General features: G+C 47.9%; 1 protein-coding gene across 2 annotated transcripts in view; it reads right to left on the bottom strand.

Annotated features, from left to right (window-relative positions):
• Positions 1–10,067: 10,067 nt before the first annotated feature.
• FCRL6 (Fc receptor-like 6) overlaps positions 10,068–19,196 on the bottom strand; it is a 15,615-nt gene continuing 6,486 nt past the window's right edge. Inside the window, exons 3-11 of one of the 2 annotated variants that reach the window (XM_011957191.1) lie at positions 18,853–18,873; positions 17,022–17,288; positions 16,233–16,517; positions 15,796–16,077; positions 15,262–15,387; positions 12,174–12,239; positions 11,435–11,506; positions 10,267–10,298; positions 10,068–10,190 (exon numbers count right to left, since the gene is read on the bottom strand). In XM_011957191.1, coding sequence (XP_011812581.1) covers positions 10,068–10,190; positions 10,267–10,298; positions 11,435–11,506; positions 12,174–12,239; positions 15,262–15,387; positions 15,796–16,077; positions 16,233–16,517; positions 17,022–17,288; positions 18,853–18,873 — 1,274 coding nt within the window. The remainder of the gene's footprint in view (positions 10,191–10,266; positions 10,299–11,434; positions 11,507–12,173; positions 12,240–15,261; positions 15,388–15,795; positions 16,078–16,232; positions 16,518–17,021; positions 17,289–18,852; positions 18,874–19,196) is intronic. The other variant, XM_011957192.1, reaches the window with a different exon arrangement.

Raw genomic sequence — 19,196 nt, 5'->3', positions numbered from 1 at the left:
ACCCCCTCCTCATCCTGTTTCTCTTCTCACTTCAAGTTTCCTGGTTTCTTGTAAGGGAACGTTTTTTAGAGGACGTGTTGCTCCTAAGGAAAATTCCTGCTAGTCTGGAGTGTGGCTCATTGTATCTGGCCCTGCACAGCCTCTCACCTGTCAATCAAACTGGACACTGAGCTTTGGACTCAGCCAGGAACTAGGCATATAGGATGGGGCGGGGTGGGGGTGGGGGTGGTGGTGAGTAGGAGGATTTTGGGATAAGGTTTTTGCCCTCCAGGTACTCACAACCAAAATGTAGAGATAGGTACACCAGGGAAAGGGAAGGCTTATCTGCAGACAGACACCACTTTGTGCAAACAGGTAGTCAGCCCTCAGAAGTGGGTGGGAAAGAGGGCTTCATGGATCTGGGCAGGGGACGCTTCTCGAGAAGGTGGAATTTGAGCTGTGCCTTGAAGATGGGCATGGTTTAGATAGGATGAGGAAAGGAGAGAGCCAGAGGTTGGGGGTGGGCTCTGGGTAGGAGGGGAGAGCACAGCGTGCAGGGATGTGGCCGTAGGAAAATACCAAGTAGGCTCCACAGAGGACAAGTGACAGCAGACAGGAATCCTTCAGGGCTGGGTGGGAAGAATGGAAAAGGAGGTTGGGGGCAGATTGTGGAGGCCTTGAAAACTGGGTTAAGTTATTCTGGAGACAAGTGGCTCTCAACCGTGTTCAGCACTTGGATTCTCAGAGGTGCCATCAGGCTGAGCTAGGGCCCAGAAATCTGTAGTTGTAACAAGCACCCCACTCAGGGTGAGTCTGTGGCTGGTGGACTGGGGGAATGCTCCGGAAGCGCTGCTTGAAGGGAGGGGCTGTTGCATGTTTTAAGTGGGAGTGGGAAGACAGCAGCAGGGCAGGTTGGGAGAGAATAAAGGGGCAGGGGAACCTGAACAGCAGCTATTGTCTGCCCTTTTCTCCTGTGAGAAGGAGAAGGGCCTGCATATGAAGGAAATGTCTGGAGTACCGAGAAAAGGGCAGAACTGGGAAGCTGCCTGGCGTGGGGGTGGAGAGGGCAAGGGAGGGAACTCATTTATGACTCCATTGCCAATTCCATCATTCATTCATCAGGCATTTATTGAGCATCTACTTAGGTGCCAGGACCTAGGGACACAGAGATGAAAGCTTAGCCCCTGACCTTAAGGAGTTCACAGAAGATGGGATATATGAGCCAATAATTATAACCAGTGTAGCAAGAGCAACGTCAGATGTACGCCCTGGAGGCTGTGAGAGCCAGAGGACAGATTTGACCCTGCCAGGGCAGGTGGGGGGCTGGGGAGGGCTCTGTGGAGTGGGTGGTATTTGAGGTGAGACTTAAGAATACAATCAGATGAGGGCAGGAGTTCAGAACTCAAGCATGAATCAGACTTTTTGAGTTCAAATCTTGGCTGTGAAACCTTGAGCTAAGTAACTTCCCTGTGTTTCAGTATCTTCACCTGTGAAATGGGAATCACTGACAATACCTACCTCTTAGTATTGCCAATGAACACATGTGAAGGTTTAAATTGGGGTCGGGTGCAGTTAGCACTCAAATACTAACTGTTGCTACTAAATGGCCAGGGAGAGGGAAGCAGGGAAACCTGGGTAAATCAGATAAAGGCATGTTTCAGGCTGGGCAGTCCCCCGTTCTGACTCTCTGCTCGCAGACTGGGAGCTCCATGAGGGGAGGGATCTCCTTCATTTCTGCACCCTGTATATTGCCAAGGACAGGCTTTCGATGAAGCAAAGCCCTCCATGCATCTGTTGGATTGGATTGAATGATTCTAAAATGTCAAAGCCTAGGACTGGGAGGACTGTGGGATGCAGGTATGGGGTCAACGTGGAGCCAGATCCTGAATTCCTTTGGAGAAGGCAGTGGGCAGTTACATTGCCACTAAGCAGAGTTGGTCACCCATAGTTGTCCATCCAAGCAAGGAGTGAATTGCAGTCCTTCCCCCACCTGAAGCCCTTTTTCTTGAGGGGAGTTTTGCGGAAGCTGAGAAAGGGGGTAGGAGGAGGTGGAGTGAAGACTGAAAAATATTCCACCTCCCCAAAGGGAAAAACTCACTGCCCATGTGACCACTGGAGAAAGATGAACTAAGAAGGCGGTGATTCTTTCCAGAAGCAGGGAAGGGTTAAGTCTGCAGCAGGCAGGTTCTCTCTACTTGCTAATCACTGGTTCACACCATATTAATTACCCAGCCACAGAGGGGAGTGCACAGGAGTAAATTAGCTGGTGAGTTCAAAGGGGCCACTCCCCACATTCCTTAATTAAGAGAGCAGCTGGCAGCCAGTGCTGCGACTCCATTCCCTGGGGCCTTTCTCAGCTGCATCTGCTGCGTTGGTGTTGGTCGCCGAGGCAGGCATAGTAGCTCCATCTGCCATGTGGAACAGCCTGCACCCACCATTAGCCCACCTTCACTTTGGGCTGGGGGTGAGGGAGCAGGTGTTGACCAAGGTCACATAAGCTGCCTGAACTCGACCATTAACCCCGAACCGCTTGATGTGGAGTTCCAGGGTGGTGTAGAATTTGGGTGAAGCTTTGTGCCTGCAGGCAGAATGGGGCCACACTTCTCCCAGGAGGAAAGATGGAGAAGGGAAAGAAAGGTGGGGTGCCTGAGGAGCTGAGAGAGAAGGGGAGCCAGGCAGGAAAGGAGGCAGAGGCAAAGCAGCTGGAAGGAGCAGGCATTTAGCAGGCTTTTCGGGAGCCAAAGAGGAAGGGTGTTACTAGGGAGTGGGGAGGCCTCTGGGCACTGCTTTGAGGGGGTGGTGTGGGATGGGGACTGAAAGGGGAAGGTAGGACCCCACCTAAGCCCTGTCTTTGTGTCTGCTTTCATTTAATCTGTCAGCAGGCACCATGCTACGAGGAGCCACAGACCAAGAGGCTGCCTGGGGCAGCGGAGCCCGTGTGCACCCCTCCCTGGCTAGCCAGCTTAGGCAGCAGTGCCATGACATGGCAGGAAGTCTGGTCTAGAGGGAGAAGACACTGGAAGGAGCCTGTCTCTGTCACTCCTTAGAAACGCCCACTGTTGCTGAGCCACTGGAGATGGGAAATGGATGCCAAATGGCCTTACTTCTCATGAGATGGCGCTGGCACCGCTTTGAGCCTAAGCGCCTCCTTAACTTTTGTGCCTGAGGTGCCTCTCTTGTCTCACCCTGATCCTGGCCCTGCTGGGGGAGAAGTAGAGGGAGTGGAGTCTTAGATGAACTAGAGGCATGGTGCACACAGCTGGAGAGGGAGAAAGTGAGGAGAGAGGAGAGAGGAGAAAGTGAGTGGGATGGAACAGCTTGCAGGAGTCTGGATGGAAGGGATCTCTGGCTTAGGTCTGTCTGATTTTGAGGCAAAGATACACCTTCCCAGAGATTTGAAGAAGCCTGCATAAAACAGAAACAAAACCATGCTGCGCTCTCTTGAGGTAGAGAGGGGGAAACTGGAAGCTCATGCAGGCATTCACTCACTCATCGAACACCTGGTTCCCATCTTGTGCACACTAATGCATCCAACCAACACTAAAGAGCATCGAGCATGTGTGAGCCTCATGGGGTCAAGAACTCAAGCTGATGGTCCCAGTAATCATAATACTCCTGAGAGGATCAGTCACAATAAGAATCTGTGTCCTATGTGGGAAAGAATTCCAGAACAAGTCCAACATGGGTTCTTATTCCAAAGAACCTGAGAAAAGGGCCCCTCTGAGCAAAGGCACAGCAAGTGATGAATGCTGAAGGAGCAGACGTGCTGTCGGCTGCAGGTCCTGCCAACTGTAGCCTCTTCAGCAGTGCAGAGGGAGATGTGAACAGGTGGCTGGACACAAAAGATCCCAGTACTGGAGGGAAAAGCCTGGGTCTTTCTCATCTTGTACACCCTGTCAGTAGTCACTGTTATCACAGTCGACATGAAGATGAAGGACACAGAGCTATTTGGTGGATGCTTATTTAAATAAAGCCTTACTTCTTAGCCAAATCTAAGAGAACAAATCTGGAACTGAAAGAAATCCCAATGTGTTCAATCTTCCAGGTTTAGAGAAGGGCCACGTTTCATTGCTATTGCTTGTATCTAGATTGTGTATTCACATACAAAACAAGCACCGGTGTCTAATCACATCTTACACCGAAGCCGTCCAGTGAGTGGGTCAGATCAGTATAAGCCAGCGCCAAGACCTCAAATACCTGAGAGCGCCACCAGAGGGCAGCCACAAGGCTCCCAGATGGAGGTTTTTTTCCTGCTCTCTCACTTAAGGAGTAGCTCCAGATTGCCTCTCCACCCTCAACCCAGCTAGAGTTCTTTTCTCTCTTTTTACCCTGTAGGTAATGTGACCCCACAGAACCCAGGTCCCTAAGAGGAGGCACAGACAAGTCACTCTGGCTGAATAAGTGTTTGCATTTAGCTTTGACTTGAAGCGAGAAGCAATGTTTCACAGGGCAGACCCTTGGGACTGTGAGGAGGCTACTGGCGGGGAGTCCTGTGGCTAGCATGGCCAGTGGAGCTGTGGCAGGCCAGGAGGGCCATGGAAAAGGGGAAGTAGGGAAGCAGCTCTCTGGTCTCCCCAGGGCACCCCTCCTCAGTGTCTGCAGGGTCTGTCTCTAGAGAACGGTGGATGTCCCCATTCTTTCTTGGAGATGGCCCAGCTCACCAGTGTCCTGCAGAGCAGAAGCAGGTTCCTGCTGTGACAACTGAGGACTGGAAATGGGGCTTTGGGACTCCATGGGCTGACATCAGGGGAAACCAGTGAATCTGGGCTGGAGGGCAGGGCCTCCTTTGAAATCTCTACTTTATGTTATTTTTTGAGATTTTATTTTTCTTCAATTTTCTTAGTAATTGTTCATTTGGAAAAATCCTGGCTCATTCTTTTCTAAACAAAGGGAAAAGGATGTTTTCAGCCATGCAAATAGAGCTGGGTGGAGAGAAGAGGTATTCTAGGCAGACAGCAAAGTGCCTGAGAGGCCAGGCCAATAGCATGTGTGTGTGTGTGTGTGTGTGTGTGTGTGTGTGTCTGTGTGTCTGTGTGTAGGATAGGACTTCTCACCTATCTGTCTTGAAAGACCTGTTTTTCTTTTTTATTTCCAATTCATTGCAGGCCTATATTTTTGTAGAGACAATAGAATAAAACTACTAGAAAAGTGAAATTAAGAAGACATACAAAATACAAGCCCTGATTTTTATGATTGTATTAAACAAACATAAAATTACTTTGTCAGGTTGCTCTAAAAGCTCCTAAATTCTTGCTTCAATTTTTCTGCTTAACTTGTCATGGACTAGTAAAAATCAATTCACAGACTGGCACGAGGCTGTGGACCACACATTGAGTATTACTGGTGTGGGGCAGGGAAGGTAGAGAGAGAGGAAAACTCAAGAAGGAGGTGGACTATGGGGACATCTGGAAGGGCTGGTTCCTCCCAAGTCTCCATCATCAGTTTTCCTTCATGAGCTGTCTTGTCTATGTTTTCACTTTTTACAAGGGGGCATTATTTTATAGAGGAAGTGGCAAGGCCTTGGCTTCTGCTGGTACACCCTGACTGACCAGTGAGAACCTTGAGCTTCTAGATTACCTGGCTTGTGCTTCTCAGTCCTCCCAGGTGGGTCTCTGATTATTGACAAATGGGAGGGGCCCTGGGGTATTCTGGACATGGACTGGACATCTGTGAGACAGAGGAAGAGGAGGATGATGAGGAAGAGAAAGATGAGGATGGGGAGGGGTTGAATGTACTCTGATGAAGTTTATATCTTGTAGGTAGACCAGTGCTTTTTAAACTTTAAACTTTAATGGGTATATACATTGCCTGGAGATGTTATTGAGATGCAGGTTCTGATTCAGCAGGTCGGAGTTGAGTTTGGGCGTCTGCATTTCTAACGAGCTCCAAGGTGATGTCAACACAGCTGGTCCAGGGGAGATGCTAGATGCCTGCAGCTTGCACGGTGCCAGGAGATCCCTGATCACACTAACATCTCCTTCATCAGCCAGCTGGGTGGGGTCTGATGCAGTCCAACATCTGTAAGCTGAACCTTACTTTCTCTGCTTCCAGAGCAGGGGCCTATGAAGCTGGAGCCAGGGTCTCATAGGAACAAGTACAACCAATCCTTTATTGACCACCCTCAGTCATCAAGGAGTAAGGACTCCTTGAACAAACCAAATCAAACTATCAGGTATTGCAAATCGTTGATATTGATGAACAATATGAAACTAATTGATAGACCTCTATTAACAAAAAACTAGATGCTACAACCGTATACCTTTTTAAACAAGTAAGGGGTAACTGAGTTTTCTGATGTACTCCACACACCAGGGCTTTGGGCAAGCCTCAGTTCTGTCTTTGGTAAACTGGAAGGAATTTGAACAGGAATGGGGCTGTGTGGAAAGGCAGAGCTCTTAGTGCCAGTGAGGCTCTGGCTGTGGTGTCAGGATTCTATGACATTGTCTGGGCCAGGCGCTTTTCTGGCTGACCTTGGTCTTGCTGAACCTCTGAGAGGCTCCTCAGCCCTGCGGTCACTCATGGGCTCAGCAGCAGCTTGGAAGCTGGAAATGCATTCAGAGCTGCCCTGGGCTTAGCCCTCTGGGGTGTGGAGTGATGCTCTTTCTTTTCTTTTTTTAGTTTGAGAGGTGGGGCATATCCATTATATAAAAACCTTAATTAAAAAAATTTTTACTGTCGTGTCATTTTTTTCCTAAGAAGAGCAAATTATTCGTTTAGTATTTCAAACACATGTAAGAAGGAAATGACAGGTTTCTTCCACCCACATGGGGGCTTTCACTGATAAGCCCATGGACAGTCCTGGCAGTACCATGGGCTGTTATTGTCATTGGACCACACTGTATTTAGCACTCACTAGAAATAGCATGCAGGCAATAGTATCAACAGCTATAGGTAAATTTAAAAAACAAAGCAAAACATAAAACAGAAATAAAACCAACTCTGTAAACTCCAGGTTCACCTGGACTGTAACTTCTGTTGTGACTTTCACAGGAAAGGACAATAGCAACAACCACCAGATCTCTAGGGTGTTTAAAAAAATCAAACGGTGCTGCACAGCCAGGCCCCACTCAAAGATGCCAGTGCCATCTTGAACACACCACCATACAGTATAACCACCTTCAGTCACTGGAATTGTGTCTTATGTAACCAACTATCATGTGGCATTGCAACCTTACAATGATCACGTGGACACTGAACAGTGGTCAATGTTGTCTTAAAAAAACACCCGCCTCAAAGACCACACAATCCTGAAAATCTCCCCGCAGCATCTCTCAGACAGTAGTCGTCAATATCCCAAGAACTGACCTTTAAGAACAAAATAGAGAGAGATTCGAAATGTTTTCCTATTCCTCTGAGAGAACAATGCTTCAGGGTAAACCTGGTGATATTTCCTGCTGGCATAACCACTCGACAACAGTGCCCCTTTCATTCATTTCTTTTCCCTCTCCACCAATTGGCATTTGGACTGAGAAAAGGGCCAGCAAAGAGAAATACAGACAGTAAGGCAAACTTACAATGTGAGAAAGTGTATTTGGCTTTTTTTTTTCTTTTTAAAATAAGTGCATGCAAATACATCTAGAAGCATTTCTGACTTGCCAAGTGCTCTGAAAGGGCAGCAGATGCTCTTTCTTTTCAGGGTCAAGGTAAGCATATTCAAAGGGACTGAGGACCATCATAGAAGCACACGTGCACACACACGTACCAAGTCGCGCATGAGTCACTTAATGACAGGGATGCATTCTGAGAAATGCGTTGTCAGGAAATTTCATCACTGTACAAACATCATAGTGTGTACTTACACGAAGCCGGATGGTATAGCCTATTACACACCTAGGTTATATGGTATAGCCTGTTCTTTTCTTTTCTTTTTCATTTTCTTTTTTTGGTATAGCCTATTGCTCCTAGGCTACAAACCTGAATATAGTAGGCAGCTATGATACAACGGTATTTTCGTAGTTAACATATCTAAACGCAGAAAAGGTACAGTAAAAATACAATATTAAAGATGAAAAAAAATATACCTGTATAGGACATTTACTGTGAATGGAGCTTGCAGGGCTGGGGTTGCTCTGGGTGAGTCAGTGAGTGAGTGGTGAGTGAATGTGAAGGCCTAGGACATTACTGTACACTACTGCAGGCTTTATCAACACTGTATGCTTAGACTACACTAAATTCATGAAAGTATTTTCTTCAGGTCGGGCGCAGGGGCTCATGGCTGTAATCCTAGTACTTTGGGAGGCTGAGGCGGGTGGATCACTTGAGGTCAGGTGTTCGAGACCAGCCTGGCCAACATGGCGAAACCCTGTATCTACCAAAAATACAAAAATTAGGAGGGTGTGGTGGTGCATGCCTGTAATCCCAGCTACTCGGGAGGCTGTGGCAGGAGAATCGCTTGAACCCAGGAGGCGAAGGTTGCAGTGACCTGAGATGGCACCATTGTACTCCAGTCTGGGTGACAGAGTGAGACTGTCTTAAAAAAAAAAAAAAATTTTTTTTTTTCAATGATAAATGAACCTTAGCTCAGTGTAACATTTTTACTTTATACACTTTTTAGGTTTTTAAAACTTTTTGACTTTTGTAATAAACCTTAGCTTAAAGCAAGCACATTGCACAATTATACAAAATATTTTTATATAAGCTTTTTTTATTTAAACTTTTTTTTTAATTTTAAACTTTTTTTTGTTAAAAACTAAGACATAAATAAACACACACATTAGCCTAGGTCTACACAGGGTCCGGATCATCAATATTACTGTCTTCCACCACATCATCTTGTCCCACTGGAAGGTCTTTGGGGACAACAACACACATGGAGCTGTCATCTCCTATGATAACAAGGCCTCCTTCTGGATACTTCCTGAAGGACCTGCTTGAGGCTGTTTTATAGTTACCTTAAAAAAAAATAAGTAGAAGGAATATAATCCAAAATAACGCTAAAAAGTTATAGTAAATACAGGGCCGGGCGCAGTGGCTCACACCTGTAATCCCAGCACTTTGGGAGCCGAGGCGGGTGGATGACTTGAGGTCAGGAGTTCGAGACCAGCCTGGCCAACATGGTGAAACCCCATCTCTACTAATAAATAAAAAAGTTAGCTGGGTGTGGTGGTGCACACCTGTAGTCCCAGCTACTCAGGACGCTGAAGCAAGAGAATTGCTTGAACCCAGGAGGCAGAGATTACAGTGAGCCAAGATCGTATTATTGTGCACCAGACTGGGTGACAAAGCAAGACTCCATCTCAAAAAAAAAAAGTTATAGTAAATACATAAACCAGTAACATAGTTGTTTGTTATCATTATCAAGTATAGTGTACCGTACATAATTGTATGTGCTATATTTCTATATAACTAGCAGTGCTGTAGCTTGTTTGTACCAGCATCACCACAAATGTGTGAGAAATGCATTGTATTATGATGTTAAGGCAGCTATGATATCACTAGGCAGTAGGAAATTTTCAACTCCATTCTAATCTTCTGGGACCGCTGTTGTGTATGCAGTCTATCACTGACTGAAATGCTGTTATGTGGCATGTAACTATTTCATATATATACATATATATATATTTTTTTCTATTTAAATTTTTTTTTAATTTTTAAACTTTTTTTGTTAAAAACTAAGACATAAATAAACACACACATTAACCTAGGTCTACACAGGGTCCGGATCATCAATATTACTGTCTTCCACCACATCATCTTGTCCCACTGGAAGGTCTTTGGGGACAACAACACACATGGAGCTGTCATCTCCTATGATAACAAGGCCTCCTTCTGGATGCTTCCTGAAGGACGAGATATATATATATATCGGGGGGAAGTAACATGCTTTCTGTGGCTTCTGTGTCCAGTGTCACTGACTGACCCTAAGTGTGTGTGTTGGTAGGCTATCTCCCCTCCCATTCCATTGGTTGGTCTTCTGCTAAGAGGAGAACCCAGGGTTCAGGTGCTCCTGACCAGGACAAGGGCTCCGGGGCTCCGTGATGCTGGGTTTGGGAACTGAAGGAGCCCCAGAAAGAGTCGAGGAGCCCGCTGTCCCCCTGAGGAGCACTGGAGACTGGGGGTGGGCGTGTGTTGATAGGAGAACACCGTCACTAGCAGAGAACTTCCTCACAGTCGCCAAGGGATTCTTGGAGGGTGCTTCTTATATTCACCTCCTTGGATGAAACCTCACTGGGCTGCAGGCATCTCACCTCTGCATAGATGATAGAACTGTCCTGTGGAAGAGTTGGCTTAGGATGAGGAAGCAGATGTAAGACAGAGGGTGAGAAAGGAGCAGGGATCCCAGCTCACCTTTCTCTCCGCGGCGAACTCAGCAGGCCTGGCTGTGGGGAAAGAGTGAGTTCAGGTCAGGTCTCTGTGCTTCACAGCAAGTACATCTCCTTCCCACCCCTCCTGGCCGGTTGTCTTCCTCTAGAGAGCCAGGGAAGCCAGCGGGGGGAAATTCCTTTCACTCCTCCTCAATCTGGAATGGGGAGACCTGGGTTCTAGTTCCAGCTGGACTACACACCAGCTGTGTGACCTCAGGTCCTGGGGGAACTGCCCTTCAGTTAAGAGACTCTTTGATTGTTCATTTCCCCTACTGCCATTTATGGGAAGGAGCAGAAACCCTATGCCAATTCAAACCCATTTTTGCAGACTAGGAATTGAACTAGCAGAGCAGGTAAGACATTAAAACGACAGCAACAACAAAACTCCCTGTTTTGAACATCTATTACATGTAGACAATTTTTAAGGCTTGTTTCTAGAACCTAGGTTCCATTCCTAACAACTTATAGTAATCCTGTGAAGCAGGCATTGTCTCCCCTTTATAGATTAGGCTCAGAGAGGACACTTGACTTGCCAAGTCCACAGTAAGTAAGTACATAGAGTCAGGTTTCAAACTCAGTTCTGAGACTCAGAAACCCAAACTCTTCCCATGATGCCACGTGACCTATTTCTCTGTTAAAGGACCAGCCTTTCCCCCACCTCTGCCACCTGACTCTGATAGCTGTGGCTGGAGCTCATGGTCTTCTTGACTCCATCTTATAGTGAGGGCTGTCCTGCTTAGACTTAGACTCTGGAGCAAAGGAAGATTACATCATTTTTTCTCTCTTTTCTTTGTCCTTCACATTGCTCAGGAAAGGGCAAAAAACTCCCTGCAGTTATCATGGTAACAGTGGTGGAGGAGATGGTGTTGAGAATGGTGAATGTAGTGGTCATGGTGGTGTCTGTGGTGAGCGTGGTAGTGGAGGAGATAGGTGGTGGTGGTCATGGTAGCACTGATGATGGTGTGAAGGTGAAGGTGGTAGTGAAAGAGGAGATGGTGGTGACAATAATGGAGATAAATACGATGGTCTTGGTGATAGTGGTGGTGGTCACAGTAATGATAAAAGGGGTAATGACAGTGGTAGTGATACTTTCATTGTAGGTCCAAAACTTCTGTTCGCAAAAGTACCAAGTTTGGTCTGAGATCACTCACCCTCACTCCTCTTTGAGGTTCTATGCACCACAGAGTAGACAACACCTTCATCTTTCTCTTTCTGGTGATGCACTGAAAGAAGGAATGAGGCTTAAATAGGATCCACCTGACTCTCCCACCTCATGCCATAAGTGTCCTGAAGACATGGAGAGAAGCCCATCAGGGGCTCTGTTATGGTGATAAGCGGCAATGCGGGTTGGTCACTAATGTGGGGATAGCCATCATGGCAAGAGGAGTCAGGCCCCCTTAGCACTTTTTTTTTTTTTTTGCAGCTTCCCTAACCCTGACACTGTTTAAACCAGAGGTTGACAAACTTTTTCTGCAAAAAAGGTAGTACATATTTTTGGCTTTGTGACCTGTACAATCTCTGTCACAACTATTCAACTCTGTAATCTGAAAGCTCTCAAACAAAATAAACAAATGAGCATGTCTGTGTTACAGTAAAACTTTATCTACAAAAACAGGCAGTGTGCTGGGTTTTTGCCATAGGTTTGCCAACCCTTGGTCCAAACCTTCCCTGCCCCGTCTCCTGCAGCCCTGGCTCCCTTCCCACCTCCCTCTCCCACCACCAACTCCACAGCACTCCCTTCTCATGCCCTTTCTAGAAGCTGTTTGTTTTCCTTCCCCAGATGCCTCCAATTCCTGAGACACAGGGCTCAGGAAAGCTCCCTTCTTACTTCCCTTAAGAAGCTCTTCTTGGCCCACATGGGCAGACCACCGTCCTGCTGGAAGTCCTTACCATTGGCATATAGTGGGCACTGCTCTCCACCTGGAGCTGGGGGTGGTATCTGGGATGGAAGGGGCCCTAGGAGATACAAAGGCATGATTCACTGGGTGTCCCTTAGAGGGCAGGTGGGACAGGGGACAGGAAAACTGTGAACAAGAATGACAGGGAGGCCTCCAGCAGAGGTTTGAGGCCAGTTTGATTAGGAGGGCTAATTCACAGGTCTGGACATGGTTGATTTTTATGGGATGCTTCCTTTGAAAAAATACCCTAGATGGCTCCATGGGAATCACAAACTAGGAGAAAGTAAGGTGAGCAAGAATGGATCACATTTTTGCTCTCCTCCTAGGAGGGGGCTTAGGCTTACCAGTCAAGCTGCTTTTCAGAAGGAAGAAAAGCTAATAACTTTGACCATACACTATATGCCAGACACAGGGCCAGGCAATCCAAATAAAATATAATCTTCCTAGTAAAGCACCTAACCAGTGACCAGCACATAGTTGGATTTCAAAAACATCTCTCTTCCTAATTCTTTGGTATCTAATATTTTTCACAACCATCTTGCAAAGGTTGATATTTTTATCTCCATTTCATAGATGAGGTGACTGGGGCTGGGAGAGGTGACTTCTATAAGGTCACAGTAAGTGGTGGAGACAGAATCTTAATCCAGGTTTGCATGCCTTTTCTCCACTAGCACACTGCCTCTGGAACAGCAGGTGCTTCCAGATCTTTAAAGGTAACTCTTGGGATAGGAATTGGGTCACATGTAGATTTTAGAACACTTGGGTCATGCCTGGCGCCCAAGAAATACTCATTACACTAACAGCTAGAAAGCATCAGAATCAGCGGGTAGGATATGTGGAAATGGCTTCTCCTGTAAAATCAAGAGGGGATTTATGGAGACTTAGACAGATCCCCAGTGATTAAGCATTCTCCAGTGCTCATTTGTCAGGGCTAAGAAATGAGCCTCAGTTTCCGAGTCTCCATTCAATGAAGAGTTCCATGAGTTTGATAGAACTTTCTTTTATGGGATGTGTGACAACAGGGAGTAAAATGAATGCTTTTAAACAAGCGCAGCAGAACCTGTACATGCAGGTGAGTGCTACTTCGAAGTGGACCCCTTGCATCACCATATCCTTGTTCCAGTAACACCATCATTGGTCAAATGTTCTAAAAATTGACTTTGGACATTACATCTGTTGACTGTGTTTGGTGGTGGCATATTTCTCTTTGTTAAAGAACAGCTATGATATTTGGAAATGGTTGTGAGTCTCCCAGAGCTGGATTTGGAGAATAAGGCTATTGATCTGGCTGTTTTTCTTGCGTAGCTATGGAATTGGTCCTGAAAGTGACTTTCTGAGCAATATTCTAAAGAATATTTTGTGCGTCTAGATTCTGAGATATTAAGATCACCACCAGCAGTCCTGTTTGCATGAGAGATAGGATCCTTAGTAAAATGAAGCCTACCTGCTCCAGGGTTGGCAGTGGGTGTGGTGGTGATGGTCTATAACCTCTACATCAAGAGGATGCTCTTTTGTTCTCTGTGAAAGGCATCTTCTTCTTGAGGATCTTTCAATAGTGGCCACTGTTTCACCATCTTGTTTGGGGCTGAGGAGGGAGGCAGTTGTGCTACATTACTCTGCCATTACTCTGCCTTTAATGCTTTGACTCAGAGGTGAGTGGACAGAAACAGAAACACCTGTATTACTGAGGCCAGGCTAGGCCATTTGGAGGAGACTTCATTAGACACAATGACAGTAGAACTCACAGATCTTTGGTTTGTGGTTCCCTACTTCAGCTGTCTCCCCAATAGGTGTGGGTCTCCTCTCCTTTTCCTCCACTAAGAAGGGATACTTAAAGCAAGTCTAGCCTGTATTGAATCCAGACTCAAGACTAGTGAGAAGGGTGGAGATAGGAAGTTGTATGGACAAAGACTACAAATTCAAAAGGGGAGAGGAAGCTGAAGTCTGGTCCAAGCCCTAACTAGGTGCTTGGTGAGGCAGGGTATTGGGACTAGGGCTGGGGAGAGATCCTTTCAGGTACCCTGGTGGATGCAGGAAGGAATGCTTTGAATGTATGACTGGGTGGTCTTCCTTAATTAGCAGGATGGCCTAGCTCCTGGAAAACTCGTCCCAAATTTCTCAACAGAGGGAGCTGCAAACTTAAATAAGTACATTTGTCTTTGGAGGTCTATGAGAGCAATCACTTTTGTCCCAGACAAGCAGAAAGTAAAAACATTGCCCCTGCAGAGGAGGAAGTGGGGTTGAGTTGAACCTCTGTAGGCAGATTTGAAGCCCTAGGAATGAACCAACACCAGATAGCTTTGGCACTGGTAGCCATTCCTTACATGTGGCCTGAGTCGAGCAAAGGTTAGAGTTGGAATAAACGTGTGGCCACCCAAACTAATTGCTTTGAAAGCCAACATTCATTCTTATGATCACCACTGAGACAGGAAGAAGAAGAAAATCTGGAATATCAAAATAAATAGATAACCTGAAATGTCATTTATCTGACTGTTTTCCTCTACATCAGAATTTTAACCTACCTTTTTATTTTCAGTGACTTTGATTAGAAGCATTAGAGAATGCACAGAGGAGAAAGGGCAGCCTGGGAAACTGCTGGGGCGATCTGCTTAGATTAGAATGAGAATTTACTGAGCACCCACTATGTGCCAGTCTAAGCAGATCAGAGTTCTGCTTAGCAGAGCTCAATGAGAGAGAAAGGAGGAGGACTTTTTTTTTTTTTTGTCATATTCCTAGCCACAGATTGTCTTTCAAATGTAAAGGATACTGATATACATCATGTTTGACTTGTAATACTTCCTTGGTTTATGTTCTATTCATGCCTGAGTGTGCAGTTGTGTGTTTGTGTGCATCTCTGAATGACTGTGAGCATGTGAGCGAGTGCATGTGTGTATATGTCTTGGAAGCATTAACTGTCCTTCCATGTGCCCCTTTGTGTGACACAGGAAGAGAAGTCCCCCCTCCCACCCCACACCCAGGAGAAGAGAGTGGCTGGCCCTGTCAGATTCTGGCTTTCCAAAGCCTGGGCAGGGCCTGCCACAGGGATTCAGCAGCTAAGAAAGCCAAGAAGAGTTACTGACCAGCTTTTCTCCAGGGTCTCAAATAAACCAGAAGTGCAGCAGCAAAGACTATCATGCCAAGCAGGCTCACAGGCAGCCAAGGAGCCAGCCAGTTGCTGCTGGTAGGAATGGACAAGACTTGAGAACCTGGGAATGGGGAGAAGAAGCTGGCCATGAGCACTAAGGATAAAATTCAGAAATGCATTTCAGCCTGGCATGGAAGAGGCAGAATGACTGGTATTAGAGGAAGCATCTAGCCTGGGGGAGCCTCGTAGATGGGCATGAAGGATGGCTAAGGGGATGGCAGCAACAATGATGGTGACACCATGAGTGACCAGGTGACTGCTCCCCCCACGATGCTCCCCACTCCATGGACTTCAATATTTCTCTGCCAGGCTCAGTGGACAGATGGACCAATTAAGGTCCATGCTCGGTCATGCAGTGGCTGCCGCGGGTCCAGCACTGTGCCAGGCGTGGTGAGAGGTACATAGAGGGTGAGATCTGACCCCCGCCAGCTTGCTGGGGCTCAAAGCTTTGTTGGAGGACAAAACGCACCCTTCAGAGAGAGCTTCTTGGGCTCACTCCTCTCTCTGGAGACACCGTTCTCAGCCTCGCAGGAGTAGTTCCCAGCATCCTGCTCTGACTTCACTGGGAAGAGGAGGGAGGCGTTTCCACCACAGGGAGCTGAGTGGTTCCCCACAATCTTCTCATCAAGGTAGAACAAGTACAGGACTGGAGGGGAGCCCCTCTGGGCCTTACAGAGGAGCTGCACCATGTCCCCCACAGCGGGGTTAGTGGGTCCGTGGTGCAGAGTGAGCACAGGACAGGACACAGGAGCTGGGACACACATCGGGTGGGAGGCTCAGCCTGATCACCCAGGACCCTGGCTCCCTTCTCTCCTGGGGACCTTTCCCCAACTCCTTTCCCCCCAGGGGATCCCATTGCCTGATGCCCAGGCCCCTGGGGGCGTCTCCAGTCTCTCACACACTTACCCTGCACTCTGACCCCAAGCTGGGGGCTCTGCTTCTGGACCTGGCCACCCTCGGGAGCCACCTCACACCAGTAAAGTCCGGAGTCTCCCTCCTTGACTCCTGGGATGCAGAGTTCTGGATGAGGGCCCCTGTCCTGCAAGGTGTGGCTGTCCTTGTGGAAGGAGAAAAGGAGCCTCAAGGTTGACCTCAGGGGATGCAGCTTTGTCTGACATCTCAGGGTCACCAGGCTACCCTCTCGGGGCTCAGGAGAGGGGCTGGCACTCAGCACAGGAGGTGGGAACAGCTCTGGGGAGATGCAGGCCCAGGGCTCAGGAGAGGAGTCCTGGATGATGAAGCCCCAGGAGGCTGAGGCCTGAGTTTCTACTCATCCCGGGCTGCAGCCTGGGGACACCGATGGGAGGCAGTTTCATCCCCAGGACCTGTCCTCTTGTCCTTACCCACAGGCTCTGAAGTAACTCCCACACAGCCAGGCCCTTCTGGAATCTTGGAAGTCAGAGGCAGAGGGGCCCTTCGAGGTCCTCTAGTCCACAGAGGGGAAGGGTGAGCCTGGCTCTTCCCAGTGCCCCCTCCCAGGAATCTCCCCTCTCCTTCCCCTGGCTCCATATGTGCCCCACAGTGGGGACAGGGGAGTATTGAGACAACATCTCGGGAAACCTCGGGTCCCCATTCATTGGCCCAGCATGAGGGGCAGCCAGAGACAGGGGTCCTGTCCAGAGAGCTACTGGCCTCTAGAGATGGGATCCTTGAGTGGCACTTCCTGCCCCACAAACTCCCAAGCTGGTGACTCACCTTGGACTTGAACCATGACAGTTTCTGAAGTTAGTGCGAATATCTGTGGAATATACATCACCTGCCCAGTGCAGCTGTACTGGCCACCGCTCTGCACTGTTGCTGCTCCCATGGACAGAGTCTGGTTTTTCTTAGAGGAATGAAGGAATTTTCCATCTCTGTAGAACTTCACCTGAGACAGTGGTGTATTCTTCCATCCCTGACATTGCAGAGTCAGGGCATCTCCTTCAAACACAGGGTTTGGCCAGGCTTGGAGGTATAGCCAGGCTGTGAGACAGAGGAACAGGGCAGCCCTGGAGTTGCAGGTCCCATCGGTCACTTCTCTCTCTCTGTCCCCCAGCCTAAGGCCTCCCTCTTGGGATGGAGGCCCTTGGATGGCACCAGTGCAGTGTCACTGTCTCCAGTTCTTCATGCCGACCAGAGAAGGGCAGGACCTGGACTTCCTTTACTCCTTCTCCTTCCTTTCCTTCTTCTCTCCTTCCTCTTCCCTCTTTCTCTTTATTCCTTTCTCTTCCCCTCCCCTTCTCTCTTCTCCCTGTGTCTTCTCTGTGGCTTTCCTCCCACCCACCCTCCTTGTCTTCCTTTATATTGCACTTTCCTGTCTGCCTTGCCAAGACAAGGCTTAATTGCATTCATTCTGTTCATTGTCTTGCCTCATTCCTCCTGATTCAATTCCCTCCAGCCTAGATTGGCTTCTCCTCCTCTGGCTACCTAATGTGACACTTTCTGCAGCCTTCACTTCTGTTAATAGCAGCATCTGTGTCCACCAGAAAGCAGTTGGTGGGGAGTGTTGGAGGTGCCACAGCCTGAGCTCTCTCCCTCCTGCCTTCCTCATTGGGCTCCTCCAGGCCCAGCCTCCATCTCTACCTCAGCAGGGCATTTCATCTTCCACCACTCTCATGGAAGGGATCTGTTCTCTCTGTCTCTATTCCTAAAATGTATTCTGTGCCCTGATGTGAGCAGAAGAGCTCCCAGGAATCCACTATCACCTGCAGGGCAGCAGCATCATTGCCTGCAGGGCAGGCTGAGCCTGTCCCCAGTCTGTATCTGTCCCCAGGCTGTATCATATCTTTGATAAGCCAGACACCCCCATTCCCAGACAGCCTTCTGAGCCGTCCTGATGGCTTGAGACTAATGAAGAGTAACTGTTAGGGAGCCTCAGCATATCCTGCTCTTGTCTAGATCTTCTGGATCCTTAGGACCCACTCTCCTCACCCTGGAAGAAATGATGCTTACTGCATTACTGAATGGCAAGCCTTGCTTCCACTACTGCTTTTTCTAACAGCACTAAGTATTGGTTTGAATTGTCTCCCCCTGGAATCACAGGGTATGTCCTTGGAGGTCAAGATTTCATAGATCAGAATTTTTTCCTGTTTGACAGAAAGCTCCATGGAGGTCAGTGTCACCGAATGGGCTGGAGGGAAGGGGATCTGAGGAAGGAAGGAAGGCTGATCAGCAGACAAAGGTACCTGCTTCTCTGAACATAAAATGAAGGAAGGGAGTCCCAGTCTTGTTGAGTTAAGAATATAAGAGCTCCAGAACCACATGGAGAGAAGACAGAGGCCATAGCCACTTTTAAGGGTATAGGATAGAGGCCTAGAGCCCCACTGCTGAGGCTTGGGTCACCTTGGGACTACCCTCAGCCTTAGACTAGTGGAGTTTCAGGTTCCTCCTTTTCCTGGGAACTGGCCAAGACACCTGAGGAAGGGGCCTAGTCTGGTGCTGCTCTGCAGATGTTTCTGGGGCATCCCATGGCACTGTCCTGTTCCCATCTAGTAGGTTGTGGCCCATAGACATACTTTGAATTAGAAGAGACATGGACACAACTTACCAGTTTTCCCAACACAGGGAACTGCAAGATAACAAAGTAACATAATTAGGTTAAGTAGCAAAAAGAGCTTTCTGACAAGGAGGCCTGTCACTTCAGCAATTGGGACTTACACTCATTCAACCAACCACCTAGCCACAAAACCGCCCATCCACCCATCCACCCAACCATCCAACCATCCAACCACATAGCCACTCAACCGCCAAGCAACCCAGCCATCAGCCATCCAACCATCCAATTACATAGCCACCGAACCACCCAGCCACCCAGCCATCCCATCATCCAACAACCCAACCATCCAACTATTCAACCACCCAACCACCCAGCCACCAAACCACCCATCCACC

This window comes from Colobus angolensis, unplaced genomic scaffold, assembly GCF_000951035.1.
Source record: "Colobus angolensis palliatus isolate OR3802 unplaced genomic scaffold, Cang.pa_1.0 Scaffold439, whole genome shotgun sequence".
NCBI classification, from domain to species: Eukaryota; Metazoa; Chordata; class Mammalia; order Primates; family Cercopithecidae; genus Colobus; species Colobus angolensis.
Note: the sequence above shows the minus strand (reverse complement) of the source record. Positions and strands in the feature narration are given on the sequence as shown.